Here is a 15,438-nt window from a genome sequence, read left to right as displayed (position 1 = left end):
GTATATGTGCAAGAGGGGGACTCAGTTGCAGGGTAGCATCTTCCTTTTTTAGTTGGATAATTCAAACCAGTAAAGAGGTTAGTTTTCTAACATTAATATTTCTCAAGATATGTTTTGTTTGATAGTGTAGGTCCAGGGCATATCCTTCAGTGCTCAGGATTTTGGACTGGTATGTCCTTCTATCTAATGTTCCACAGTACTCAAGTAGGTACCCCATTCCTTTGTTTTTAAACAATTATACAAACAGGTCCTCACACTATATGAAAACACTCTGATTAATAGCAGTCTCCCACAAGAGATTCTCTAGGTTCTGTGGCTTTCATGGAACAATATTAACAGTACTCATACCACCAGAAGCTCTACAAATGCTTCAAGGTACTTACATTATGGATGGAAACCAGGCTATTCCGAATGGATTAAAGGCTGCTTGTTTGGGATTTCTTTCTCAAGTGCTAAAGTTTACTGAGCATTCCTTGGACTGACTTGGGGACCCTGAAGCTCCATCAGAGTGTTGTTGACAACCTATTGCATTCCAGTGTTTTTCTGTGTTGTTTTTCCAGACTTGATTACTGATTACTTAAAATTGGAGCACCACCTTGTCTGGTGTTGCTTCGAAAACTATTAAGGCTTTTCAGGGCTAATATGCATTTACATAGAAACATTCTACCTGTGACTTCTGTCTCCTGTCAGACTTCTGTCTCTCTGTCTTCTGACTTCTGTCAGATTCAGGGTGGCCAGGGATTACTGAAGAATTGCTTCTGTTACCCATTAGACTAGACAATCCCTAGTCTAGCCCTGGTATTCTTTTGCATCTTTTCAGATTGTGAGCCCTTTTGGGACAGGGAGCCATTTAGTCATTTGATTTTTCTCTGTAAACCGCTTTGTGAACTTTTAGTTGAAAAGCGGTATATAAATACTGTTAATAATAATAATAGACAATCTATATTATTTATGGGGAGCAACCTTTAATTACTAATTTTCTCTCACTATTTTTTTCCTTTTTGAAATTGTGAAAAAATATGCCACATTAATGTTGAAAAAACCGACATGTTCCTTCTCATTTGACAGCATGGAGAGTGTAACCCCCTCCCTTCCAAACTTCATGTATGTTGTAACAGACACAGAAATCAGTCAGTTAATATCAGAGAAAATTACTACCTAGAACTTATATGATTTGAGCTTCAGAAAGTCTTGGTGAAGCTTCAGTGCTCTATACAGGAATATGTATTAGACACCCTGGTAAAATCCTATTCCTTTGTTCTCACACTAGTACCAATTTAGTGATTTCTTGAAATGCGATGAGGTTTTGTAGGGTTGGTTTGTTCAGATGGAAGACTTGTGCAACATTTGCAATTCACAACTCAAAAGTCCAGCAGTGATTAAGAAAAGCTAGATTTTATATTAAATTATCATCAATCCCTAAATTACTGAACATAGTGGTTAAATAACTCCAGAAAAATCCAATCTGTCCAGTGAGTAACGTTAAAACCATTACATAGGAATGCAAGGAAATTGCTGCCATTAGCTTAGGACAGACAGGTGAGGGAAAAAAATAGCTTTTTACATAGTAAATCAGTGCTCATGAGGTTGTCTCCACTTCTGGCCTTTCCACATTCTGTAAGGTCCAAGTGCAATGAGAGACTTTGCTTCTTCAGCATGCAAGTTAAGAGCCCCATAGCCAGCAGCAGTGGCCAAAGCCTGCTTATACATAGCAGAGTAGGGAATCTCATCCTTGCCAATGTCACAAATTGGACTAAAGCTGTAGGCACCACTGTTCCAATCCCCTGCAGCATTTATTACTCCTACTGGGATGAAACACAGTCCTGGAACGTGCTGGAATCCCTAGCATGTATGCACTACTGAAACAGAGACGCCTGCATTGGCTTGGTCATGTCGTGAGAATGGATGAATGCCGGATCCCAAAGGATCTCCTCTATGGAGAACTCGTGCAAGGAAAGCGCCCTACAGGTAGACCACAGCTGCGATACAAGGACATCTGCAAGAGGGATCTGAAGGCCTTAGGAGTGGACCTCAACAAGTGGGAAACCCTGGCCTCTGAGCGGCCCGCTTGGAGGCAGGCTGTGCAGCATGGCCTCTCCCAGTTTGAAGAGACACTTGGCCAACAGTCTGAGGCAAAGAGGCAAAGAAGGAAGGCCCATAGCCAGGGAGACAGACCAGGGACAGACTGCACTTGCTCCCGGTGTGGAAGGGATTGTCACTCCCGAATCGGCCTTTTCAGCCACACTAGACGCTGTTCCAGAACCACCTTTCAGAGCGCGATACCATAGTCTTTCGAGACTGAAGGTTGCCAACTGGGATGAAATGGGGGAATCAGGGGAAGCGATTAGAGAAAGCAGGTCAGTCTCCAGCCTGGAATGTGCAATCATAGGCCCTTCTCCAAGACAAGAAGAGTGCTTGAAGTGGAAGTTAGTATAAGTGGTGGGGAGGGGGGGAATGCACAGCCCTTTGCTGAAGCAGCTATTTCTGTTGGTCCACCGAACTTCTGAAATAGAGAAGACACGTAATTTTCAACTACTTTAATTCCCAGATTCTTCTGTGCAACTGCTTATTTCCAAAATATTTCCACCCTAGCCCTATTGCCCTTGCCAATATCAGAAGCCTAACTTCATCTTTCCTAAGCTCTTATTCCAAATGATTCTGCCCCCATTTGCAACTGTAGAGCAATCCTAAACCCATATGCCTTGATCAGATTTGGCTTTCTCATCCCTCGGAGGAAGTGTCAGTGGACAAGACCGCAAAGGCTGAAGCCAACTAAAATAAATTAAATTAAAACCTAACCTTTCCCCTTTGGAACTAGGGAATAATCTAGTTGTAACACAAAGATAGCTCCAACACTGATTCTAACCAACTTCTAACCAATTTCTTTTCATAGAAATGTACATCAACCAGGGTTTGGCAATTTAATCTATAATCCCCAGATAATTGAAAAATCCCCAGCACACAGCTGACATGATTTATCCACACTAACTTAGTTAGACACTGCTGTTGAACAGATTACAATTTCATGGAACATCCTTTGCCCCTGCTGTACATTTCTATCATCACATAGGAATGCATGAGATTCCCCCCTCCCAAAAGGTAAGAGGTAAGCAGGATTGACATTTATGTAAATACCTCAAGCCAAAAGATCAAGTCCAGGGGGTGGGGCTGGGGTTATTTTGCAAGAGAGGCTTAAAAAAAGTTCATTAGAAAGTGACAGGGAAAGCAAGTGAACAGAGTTGAGGAATGGTAGAAATAAGCATTATGGAGAAATATGGGGTTCCCAAGCCTGTATTTTCCTTACAACATTAATGTAAGTGTGGAGAGGAGTGTTCCCCTGACTGCCAAATGCCCCTTTCCTATTGTTATTAACAATAAAAAATCCCCCCACGCTCTAAAACTGTTAAGTGAGACCAACTGGGGGTAGGGGAAATGGTTCAGGGCAGGGCATTTGTAGATGAGAATGTATAGTTGTGGAGGCCATCCATCCTCCTCCAGATGTTTCCACCTGCACTTTCATTATTTTAGGTGGCTGTGCCAGGAAGAAAGTAGCACACCTCTGCCAAGATATTGTGTAGTTTTGCCCAAATTCTGTCTCATTTTCTGTGAAAATGAAATGAGGCAAGAAGGGCTGCTTTAAAGGGGTGTTTCCTTTACGTGCAAGTGCTACATCGCATCCTCAGGTATATGTATGCCCATAACTGCATGGAGAAACACTGGTGTGAACTGACTTGTATGCAGATACGACTAAGGAGAAGTTCTGCAACAGGAGTGGCATTATTTCCAGCCACCAAGATAATAGAAATTACTATAGATGGCATGTAGAAGCTACATTTCCAGGACACAGTGCAGCTGCCTAGATGTAGGGAAAATTTGTGAAATTACACCAAGGCCCAGTTACCAAAACTAATTGCTCTGGGAAGGAGCTATGGGCCATTGGATTACAGAGTTCACTCATACTAAGCAAGCCACGTGATGGCTGCTCCAAATCCAAACTGTTTCAGGATGGGATGTATAGTGGACAGTGTAGGACTTTAGGCAAACCTGGATGATCTTGTGCCAGATACAATCTCTCAACCTAACCTACTTCGCAGGGTTATTGTGAGAAAACCTCCATGTGCTCTGCCTTTAACTTCTTAGAAGAGGATACACGATAAAAAACAAGAGGCTGCTGTGCACTGCGAGCTGTTTGCTTGTAATGCTCACCACATGCAGTCCTTGTTTTTTCACCACATCACAAGGAATAGCTTCCACACAGTTGAGATTGAAAGCAACCACCTTCTACCTGCTTGAATCTTAGCAAGCACCTCCCTCTGCCACAAAGGGGATAAATAGGATGCAGATGAAGGGTTACATTCAGCACCAAGCCCTTCTTGCCCCCTCTCCCATCAATAGGCTGTCAAAGGGGAGGATAGTGTGAAAAAAAAATGGCTGCTCTTTGATACCAGAGTAAAGGTAGAAGTCGGTTATAGACCGAGTTATGAAAACAAGCATGAGAGCCAGTGTGGTTCAGTGTATGGATCTCTGTCACCAGGATAAAATGGGACTAACAGAGGTATAAGCTCACAAGGCAAGCAAACACAATAATACAGTAAAGAACTGCAATAAATGACCAACAGTAGGAAAGAGCCTACACAAAGAAAACATGGCCCTGAGGCTGGACAGCCAGGATTCTAGTGAGTCTTTGAGGAAGCAAAAACCTGAACTAGTAACACTTAAGCACAGGTTTACTTTGCTCTTCCTATTCTATTGAAGGGGTGTTTTGAACTTAAAACATATTTGTCTGACACAATGTGGTGCACAAAATAAATCAGGATTTTAATTTGCAGCTTTCTCACGATGTGAACGAGAGGTTTTCCCTGTCCGCTAAAAGTGACGAAAAGCAGTGCCAGGCAGGCCAACCTTGCTTTAAGACTGGCTGCCTTGAGACCATTCTGCATACTTCCGGTGCAGAACATTTTTCCTGTCCTCCATGTTTCTTTATGATACTGAGCACAGGCATACATGCACAGTATTAACAAAATCAGCAGCAAATGTAAACAAACATGGTGGGAGCAGCAGAGAAGATGATGTGGAAGGAAACAGGCAAAGGCATGGCAGGCATGAGGAGCATAAGGAATAGGTATCTATGACAAGGATGTGCTACTGAGGACTGCTTCACACACCATGTATCAGTCATCTTATTTTGTACATGGTGGGGAGTCATGGCTCTCTAGTAAATGAACCTGTAAGGTACATGGGATTGAAAACATCGTATGCATTCAGGGGTGGCATCAGGGATGGCCAGGTTGGGCATTGGATGAGGGCCCACAGCCACCAGAAGACCTATGTGACCAGACCAAACCCTGAATTTTCTGTTCTGGCGGAAGTGATGGCACCCAAAGCACCATTAGGTTGGGTAGGGGTCCAGGGCTGGGGCCCAGCAACTTGGCATCAGCACTGTATGCACATAGGTTATTAAATGTACATGAAAAATATTTTACCCAATGCAATGCATGGGGGTGGGGAGGGGATGTATGCTCCAGAGAGGGAATGGATGAACATACCGCCCCAAATAACTTCAAAAACAAAATAAAAATATCAACTAAATGGAGCAACATTAAAGGGAAAAACCTTGCTGGTGTTAGTCACTATTTTTAAAATGCTCACTGCTTCCCTGCTTGAGCTATATAGCAGGGAGCAATCAGATCACAAAATGGCATAGGAAACTTGGAGAGGGCCCATAGTTCAGTGATACAACACATGCTTTGCATGCAGAAGGTCCCAGGTTCAATCCTCAGCATAGGGTAGAGAAAAATGTCTATCTGAAACCTTGAACAGTCATTGTCAGTCTCTGTTGCCACAATGAATCAAGAGGGACCACTGGTCTGATTCAGTATAAGGCAGCTTCCTATGATGTTGTAGACACCGACACAAACATAGTCCATGAAGCCCTCAATAATCACAAGAGAGGCACTTGCAGGAAAGGAGTGGGAAGCATTGCATCATTCCAGAGAATAAACGTTGTGGTGAACAGTGCAACACAGAGCTTCCCTGTAAAAGAAGTACTATTTTTCTCAATGACGTGTGGATCCTGTGCAACAGCTGAGTATTCATTGCACAGACCAACAACTGCAAACCATATTTTCTGGAAAGCCACAGTTTCTCAGCATCAGGTCATTCATAGCACAGAAATAACAGACTCTCTTCCATAGTTGCAGTAAGGATAGAAAGCACTTTACATAAGACCATTAATTATGTACTTTGTGCCTTATTACCTGTCAGCCCTCCACATATTATCTTTCAATTGCACACACCCACTTTTTCAACACTACACTCTCACAGCTCAACCCGTACAGCAGGTATCTGAAGAAGGTGCAATCAAGCCCTTCCTTCCAGAACTTCTGAAAAGAAATACTGCCAAAAAGAGCTTAGAAAAAGTCCCCGACTAGGGTTCTCCAGAAGAATGTTGCAGCTGGAGGTGACATCTGGAGTTTGAATGTATTTTTTGTCCAATTCTACTGCCAAATAAGCAATTATCTATTTAAGTTCCACAGGCTAACTTAATTGTTTTCAGTAGCACACATTTTGACAAGATGCCTCTGTGAAGTGACATAAGAAAGAATTATGATGCATAATAATTGAATCCAGCACTTCCTTGCAAGTCAGAGCTAAGGGGATGAATAATACAAATAAAAATTAGTTCCCCCAGGGAACAGTTATGTAAGTTATCTATTTGTAAAAACCAGAAATATGATTAACAAAGGAAATAGGCAGTCTGGCACAATGAACTGGACACAGAAGGAAAAATGTCTATTGCCAGCAACAGACGGCGTGCCTTACCCCTTGGATTCCTCACATCCTAGGTTGGATTTGGCAGTAGTTTCTCAGCTTGAAAAGGTGGCAGTGATATTTTAGTGGCCCCTGCTAAGAAGTATTTGCTATCCCTTCACACAAGTATCTGCATCTGTAAATGTGACCTGCTGTGATATCACCTCTCTCATTTTAGGCGTTTCATACCTGGCCCCAACCCTTTCAACCTATACGTAGAAAGAGTGCAGTGCAAAATCCAATTAGTGCCAATGGCCTCTGAATAAAGATAACAGGTATTGGGAGCAGGAACTCTGCTCTGATATGGCCACTGCTGGTGCAGAGTCTGTGGCCAGCTTGTGCACCCAACCAAATGAAAGCTGTGCCAAACCCAGCTAACAAAATCTGCTGCTGAATTCAACATCACAGCTTCTAGGAAAAGGGAACATAAATAAACAAAGAGTAAGCCAAAAGGGTCTCTTGGGTTATGCCCCACTAGCCACAAAGGCACAGTCTTGCTCAGGCTTCTTGCCGAAAGGCAGTCTCTGGGCTCCATATGACACAGAGGCTTTAGTTCCTCCTTGAATAGCAGGCTGGATCCTATCCCGTCAGTTCAAAGGGTGACAGAGAAGGGAAAAACGTCTGCATGTGTTTTAGACATCACTCTCTGTTGAGGGTTTGCGCTGGTGCTTCCACCCTGTGTCCAGGAGGGAGCCACGACGCTCAGGAGTAGCTGCTGCGTTGATGCTGCTGCATTCTGACTGTTCCTCCTGCAACAGTTGCTCAGTTTCAGTGTCATCCAGTGAGCCAGAGCTGGCTTGGATAGAGACGGTGTCAGTCTTCATGCAGACATGGTCTCGAAGGATACATCCTCGCGAGCTCCGTATCTGTTTGAGGTTATCCCATTCAGACTCATCACTGGACAAGAGGCATATCCCTTCTACAATCTTGATTTTTTCCTTGGTGTAGCTGTGATCAGGACTAGCCTACAAACAGAGAAAGCAGCATGAGACACACAAAGTCAACGATTAAGGCAGAAGCTGAAACAAGAAAGCAGAGTAGGAAGCTCCTATCATATAAATAAAGACACTTGTCACACACTTGAAAGTGGCCAAATGACCATGGAGTGCAACTTCCTGCTCCAAGGCAGAACCATCCACTGGCTTAATCCCTCACAGCTCCATTGATGCTATCCAAATTGAGTGTGCCACAGAGCTGAAAGGTGCCTACAGAGATAATGGCTCTGGGTGACCCAAGTAATCAAGCTACAAACTACAATGGTATGGAAAGAGGAAAGAAACAGGATCATTAGCCAAACAGATTTAGAAAATGTCCTTCTGATCCCCAAACACAATGATCATTCTGATCCCAAAAAGATATACAATCCACCCACCAAAGGACACTTTTTATAGAAGAACATCACACCACACACATGCTGTCTTAGTTGTGGCAGTCCCTGAAATATCTGAAAAAGGAACAAAAATCCTAAAATAATGGATGGAAAGGTGGGCAGGAAAGCATCTTACTTCAGCAGATCATGAATGGATCCAACTCAAATCTAGCTACAAGCACTCAGTGCTACTAGATGCAATGTAGACTGCTTTACCTAGCAGACCCAGCTGTTCTTATAGGGGGAAAATAAAAGAGGTGAATTTATTGATGGGAATATCTCCAATATCAACAGAGAACCATGGGTGGAAACTGGCAAAGCATTAAACTGGAAGTTTGTTTTGATGCAGCTCCAAAATTGCTAGTGTAAATTAGACAATAAGAATACAGTGGCATCAACTCTTAGAACAACAGTCTTCCATTATACAGTTCTTAAGAATATTTTCTGAATTTAATGCCAAGGAGCCTAGAACAAGAAATGTGTCGAGAAACTATTGATAGGTGGGATACAGGATCCAAATCTATTGAATTCAACATAAAAAGTCTTATGGGCACAAATATTGAGGTAAGAAGTGTTATATAAGTCAAGCATATAAATGAAGACTTTAAAACAGTGGTTCCCAAACTTTTTAGCACTGGGACCCACTTTTTAAAATGACTCTCTCTTGGGACCCACCTACGTTTATGAGACTTAAAAAAAAAGATATAGTACAGAAAGAATCTATCTTACTTAATTATAAGTAAGAATAACTAGGAAAAAAGATGCTCAGACATTTATCTCCCTATATTTACACATGCTTGCAAACGACATGGACTCAGCTCTTTTGCAAAGTGCAGGAGCCAAGTTCTTTGGAGAGCAATTAACAGCTATCTGATTTCTGAACAGCCTCCAGTCTTGAGGCAGTTAGTTATCTGATCTCTTCATAGGAGGCTCTGCTCAGCTGCTACAGGACCCACCAAAAATTGGGTTGTGACCCACAGTTTGGGAACGACTGCTTTAAAATATAAATATAAATTTAGAAAAAGCTTTCTTGAAGAATGGTGAACTGCACATGAATTCAACTGAGAGGAGAGAGTGCCATTATTTAAGGCAGTGGAAATTTTTCTGTAAGCAACAATTGTGCCTCACCACTTCCTGGAGGAATGGTTTGGCTGATCATACCCTGTACAACCATGATTGGGGGTTATATTGAATTTTTTCTTCTTAATCCTAAATGGTATAAAATTACATGACTAAGGCAAAGATAAAAGAGTGTCCAATAAAGATGGCTCTTTTCTTTTCCGGCACACAACAGGAGCTAAAATATTTCAAGGATGCACACACAGAGGAAGCCAAACAAGCGGCAAGTAATACAGAATAGCATTAGGCCACTCAACACTGCAGGAATAAAGAAGGTGGAGGTCACGCAAAAACAGAACAGCAATACCTGATGTGAGGCTGTGGGCAGAAGTCAAAAGAGGAAAGGTGAAAGACTATCAGAGGGGTGAGAAAGGTGCTGAGGAGGAAAGACAGGAAAGACCAAGTGCTGTAAGACTTCATGGGCAACCACTCATCCTTCATCACCTAAAGCCAATATATTCCCAGTCCCTCCCATTAATGATCCATACAGTGCACACAAAGCCTCTCATGCTTATTGAATCACAATGAAAGTATCACAGTGATACTGGGGACTAGAGCATGGGTTGGAGGCTGGCATGTTCAAATCCTTTGGACATCCGATGAAACAAGGAGTCTTTTATATGTATGTTCTCCCAAGACAAATGAAAGCACCAAGAGATATTGCCAAATCTATTTCAGCTATATCAATGATCTTATGACAATGTGATTGAGAGATTTTTTTTTTTAAAGTTAAAAGGCTGTGACTTTTCTAGAACCAGGACAAACTAATTTGATGCATGATAAATTGGCTTTTAAAATTACAGCAGCCTGACACTGGTTTCTGAAGTTCTAAAAGCAGCTCTCACCTCCTTCTTAAAGCATAGCTGGTTATACATGGCTGGCTTGGGAATGGTTTCTATCTTCACTTCTTGGGTAGATGTTCGGTAAGAGGGATTACTGTAAGTAAGGTTACCCAAACCAGGATCTGTGAACTTTGACTTCTTGTGCCTGCAAAAATACAAGGGTCAAGAAAGAGAAGGGTGCCTAAATGTTACCATTAGGAAGTTCTACAGTCAAAGCCCCACATCAAAATATCAGAGGAAAAAAAATTATGATCTGCCCATTTCCCTTTTATCAGGCATCTCTTCAGTTGCCTGTACAGTCACATTAGCATGCCAATGCAAAGTTTTTTATTAATAAACATTCTGAGTTCAAAGGGCCAGTATGCAAAATACAAAGCAATATGTGTACAAAAGTAATTGTATTCCTAGATGTGATTTCCAGGCAACATATAGAAGCGATAGAAGAATCAGTACTTTCTACACAGGAGCAGAATGAATGTGAGCATCTATTGCTACTCAATTCAGTCTTCATCACCCATGTGATCAAATACTGAGAGAAGATGTTTGCTACAAACAACATTAGTAAGGACTGAAACCTGGGAATAGAAGCACCTTATCCTTTATTGTGTATCGATCTAACTTTGCTGTGTGACATCAGCACAGCATCCAAATATAGCTACTTCTAGATTTATTTCATAGCAGGGAAGATCTAGTTCTCTTACATTGTAGCGAAAGGGTGACTTCCTATAGGCAGTCATGAAAAGAGGAAATTACCTGTATATCATCACAGCACCAATTAGCAGCAAAATGATCAAGACGCTGAGAAGGCCTCCAATAATGTAACTGACATGTAGCCCTTCTCCTGAAAAAGGAAAAAAGTTAGATGAAGGATAATTCTACTGTGCCACAGTAATACATTCGGCTTCATAAAAACCTGTATGGGTATATATGCAAGTATTTTACTGAAATACAGAAAATATGTGCAACAAATATTTTTTTCATTTTATGATACGTTTTTGTTTTGGCAATTACATACATTATTTGCAAATCTGTTCTGTAATCTTTTTCAGTGGGTTTTTGTATGTCCAAAATGTATTACATTCTAACTATTTTAGATAACTGTATTTCTGTTACTGAGCGCTTTCCACATGCGCTGCCTCCGACGCATCCTCGGCATCACCTGGCAGGACAAAGTTCCAAACAACACAGTCCTGGAACGTGCTGGAATCCCTAGCATGTATTCACTGCTGAAACAGAGACGCCTGCGTTGGCTTGGTCATGTTGTGAGAATGGATGATGGCCGGATCCCAAAGGATCTCCTCTATGGAGAACTCGTGCAAGGAAAGCGCCCTACAGGTAGACCACAGCTGCGATACAAGGACATCTGCAAGAGGGATCTGAAGGCCTTAGGGATGGACCTCAACAAGTGGGAAACCCTGGCCTCTGAGCGGCCCGCTTGGAGGCAGGCTGTGCAGCATGGCCTTTCCCAGTTTGAAGAGACACTTTGCCAACAGTCTGAGGCTAAGAGGCAAAGAAGGAAGGCCCATAGCCAGGGAGACAGACCAGGGACAGACTGCACTTGCTCCCGGTGTGGAAGGGATTGTCACTCCCGGATTGGCCTTTTCAGCCACACTAGACGCTGTGCCAGAACCACCTTTCAGAGCGCGATACCATAGTCTTTCGAGACTGAAGGTTGCCAATACAATCTGGCATATATCAAATGGTCTCTGTTGACCAAGCAATGAGTGGCCCATCTGATTGGTTTCTTTGCACAGATGTTTGAAAAAGTTCAGTTTACAGTGATGCCTCGCAAGACGAATGCCTCACGCAACGAAAAACTCGCAAGACGAAAGCGTTTTGCGATTTTTTTGATGACTCGCAAGACAAATTTTTCTATGGTTGTGCTTCGCAAGACAAATTTTTTTGCATATTTTTTTTGTTTGTTTTGGTTTGTTTTAAATTGCACAACCGTTAATACCCAGGATGCATTGTGCATGTTTAAAAAGTTGAAGTTTTGTGCTTGAAATTTTTGAAATCCTCTGTACAGTATGTATGCCTTTAAAGAGCACTTAATAAACACTTTGTAAACCAAATTTGACTTTGTTCTGACTTTTTTTGCCCATAGGAACGCATTAATTAAATTTCAATGCATTCCTATGGGAAACCGCGCTTCGCAAGATGAAATTTTTGCAATACGAAACGACTCACGGAATGAATTAATTTCGTCTTGCGAGGCACCACTGTATTATGAATATCACTTGCCCAACTTTATGAGTTATTCCTCTGTTGTAAGTAACATGGTACGTGCATCCCCGTTCCCCTACCCTGATACGTAGCTAATGGAATATGTGTGTGCTGCTATCAACTAACTGCTCTCAAGAGTGTTGTGTATTTTGAAGAGATTTCAAGGTTTCAGAGTAAGGTTTCAAAGTAAACCAGAAAAATTACTAAAAGGTTTAACTGTATCCTGTTACTTCCTGAATCTTTCCAGTTACCCTTTTCCAATACAAATTCACTTTACTATGGCCACAATTTGTGCAGGAAATCTGAATTGCTTTGATTACATCTCATACAAGTTTTACATGAAGTGTGTTGATGCATTTTTCTAATTCTGGGTGAAATGCAATACCACTGTTACAACAGCTTTTGGAAGCTTCTCTCTGGAACAGATCTTGGCAAGTTTGGAAAAATATCTGCACTACAACATTTGGGGTGTTATCCTGTGATCCTTGAAGGTGCCTGGAGTGGGAGGTGCAGCATCAGGGAAAAGTCTAGAGATGATATAACTGAAGCTGCTCCCTATCAGAAGATTATCTACACAGAAGAAGGGCTGATACACATGGCCAAATCAGCATAGTGCATCAGGAGGCACAGTAAGCAGTGGTGTGATTGTTTCACTGCTTACCAGTATCTCCTTCCCACATGATAAGGTTTACTGTGCCATTACAAAGTTTCTGAAAGATAGCTGAGAAGTGGCAAAGCAAACCAGAGCTGAGCTGCATGTTGGAAACCACAAAAGGAACAAGGCAAATTAAAGACATGACTACATCCTGAGCCAAAATTAGCCTGGATATATTCTGTCCGCATTCCTGGCATGCTGAAATTATAGTGGTGAGTCATTCCTGTGCTTTTAATCCCTAACATTCTGTCACAGAAAGATGTGGAGTAGACTGGAACAGCGAAGGGTAACAAACCCACCTGAAGTTGCTGGCACAGCTCCATTTGCTCGTCTGCACAGTTCTTGTCCAGCCTCTTTGCCAGAACAGCTACACAACGAAAATTAGTTACATTACATGAGAAAATACAGCCAGTCATCCTATAATGGAGTGAGCTAAACTGAGATGAACAGAAGTGGATTAACTAGACATGGGCCATGATAAGAGCTTCTTTTCCTCCGCCAATAGTATCTCACCAATCTAGATACCAGAAGGATTTCTGAAGTCTAATTACTATATTATAGGAATGCTGTAACCTTCTGTCTCACTAAAGAGGATGGAGAATGCAGTACCTTAAAATTGTGTATATTATGTAAACAGAATGGCTCCTGCATTATTATCTCTTGAGCAGAGTGGTTTCTAACCATCTTGGGCTACTGGCTTTATAAGAGTCTTTGAGGTAGGAGAGTGTAGATACCACTTGCTCTTTTCTCTCAGCTATATTTTAAATCAGCAAAGTCACTCACTTTCCTTCTGTTGTTTCCAAGGATGTGTGGGGTCTGGTTGTTGAAGAGCTTGGTCTACTAGCTGCAGTCTGGCTCTTTTTACTCGCATGAGTGGTCTCAGGAATTGGAGGCTGCATGCTAGGAACTATACAGAAGACAGGAGAAATAGAACTCTTACCTTATTAATCTGCAGCCACATCCCATGCAGTACCCCAGTGTTATATACAGGTGCATTTTAAAAATTACTGTACATAACACACAATGAAAAATAAAACACATGCAGCAAAGCAATGAAGTTGCTGCTTTGAATTGTATTCTCTTAAGACATGGGTCTCCAAACCCCGGCTCCAGATGCGGCCCATGGCCAGCCTCTATCTGGTCTGCAGCCAGCCTCTGATCCCCTGAGAGCCTCTGGCCCAGTTGACCAAACACAACCAGAGTTGTGCTTGTGGGGTGGGGGAATGGGGTCCATTTAAGTGTGTGCTTTATTTCTTGGGCTGTGTTTGTGCTTGGAGAAGTCCTAGACATTTGAGCCCATTCATTTATTCATTCATCTAAGTTCCATCTCCAATGTATTATTTAAATTTTATATTAAATGTATTTTCCCGGCCCTCGACACTGTGCTAGATATTTGATGCGGCCCTTTGGCCATAAAGTTTAGAGACCCCTGTCCTAAGACATGGTGTATTAAATATGCATCGGGAGAATCAGAGGGAGTTGCAAAGAGAAATTTCAAATCTACAAGGTATTTGAGGACATGACAGATAAGAGGGACAAGGTAACTTTCTCTTGCATGGAGGAATTTTAACAGTTAAGAAACATTGGACTCCCTATGATAAATTATTTCTTCACAGTGGACAGAAGGCAACTTTGGATGGGTTGCTCTTCCTACTTGTTGTAGATCAGGTGTGGCTAACCATTCAACTTCAGAGCCCCTAGACTCTATTGAGTTTCAACTTAGAGCCCCTAAACTATAGTGCAGCGGAGGGAATTCTAGCAAGTGCAGTCTGTGATCTCAAGGATGACAAGCTGCACCTGCTGAAATTCCCTCTTCTATTATTAAAATGTCCAGGAGCCCTAAAGTTGAAAGGTTGGTCACCTGTTGTAGATAGATAGGGCTAAGCAAATTAGCCCATGGAAAGAGCCATTCGCAACAGTTAAGTTCTAATGGCTTAAAAGGAACTTCACTGTCCTTATCTTTCTATCAGTAGAACATAATGAAAGAATTCACAGTTCCCTTGGGACTGCTCCACTTATAACAGCATGGTTAAACATGAATACAGATTGTGGTTCATGTATGAAGCTCTGCAAACTAAACTACTTACCACTGGAGCAAGGTTTCCCATCTGGTTCATCTGGACATGCACAAACAAAGTCAGAAGCTCTGGCAAAGCAGAGATGGGTACAGCCTCCATTATTCACTCCACAAGCATTTGTGCCTAAAAAATGCAAAGAAAGCATTTGACACAGAACAGCACCATTTTCTTTCCCCGACAACAGGCGTTTAACATTCTTCTCACCAAGACACACTGGCCAGATGGTCAATGACAATGGTTCTAATCAAAGCCTGTCACCCAGAGGATTGCAACACTGACAGTCAACCAAGGAACTAGAGTCTGATGATGAAACCACTTTAGTATTTAAGGCAGTGGTTCTCA

At 42.0% G+C, this 15,438-nt stretch overlaps 1 protein-coding gene across 5 annotated transcripts in view; it reads right to left on the bottom strand.

Annotated features, from left to right (window-relative positions):
* Positions 1–1,376: 1,376 nt before the first annotated feature.
* LRP4 (LDL receptor related protein 4) overlaps positions 1,377–15,438 on the bottom strand; it is a 134,124-nt gene continuing 120,062 nt past the window's right edge. For 4 of the 5 annotated variants that reach the window (XM_066633806.1, XM_066633773.1, XM_066633781.1 and 1 more), the window contains 6 exons: positions 15,106–15,219; positions 13,802–13,925; positions 13,318–13,385; positions 10,894–10,981; positions 10,144–10,285; positions 1,377–7,775 (listed from right to left, as the gene is read on the bottom strand). In XM_066633806.1, the coding sequence (XP_066489903.1) occupies positions 7,443–7,775; positions 10,144–10,285; positions 10,894–10,981; positions 13,318–13,385; positions 13,802–13,925; positions 15,106–15,219 (869 nt within the window). In that variant the 3' untranslated portion in view covers positions 1,377–7,442. Of the gene's footprint in view, positions 7,776–9,605; positions 9,675–10,143; positions 10,286–10,893; positions 10,982–13,317; positions 13,386–13,801; positions 13,926–15,105; positions 15,220–15,438 lie in introns of all 5 variants that reach the window. The other variant, XM_066633797.1, reaches the window with a different exon arrangement.

The sequence above is a fragment of the Tiliqua scincoides genome, chromosome 1, assembly GCF_035046505.1.
Source record: "Tiliqua scincoides isolate rTilSci1 chromosome 1, rTilSci1.hap2, whole genome shotgun sequence".
Lineage (NCBI taxonomy): Eukaryota > Metazoa > Chordata > Lepidosauria > Squamata > Scincidae > Tiliqua > Tiliqua scincoides.
The sequence above is the reverse complement of the archived record's forward strand: the minus strand, read 5'-3'. Positions and strand labels throughout refer to the sequence as shown.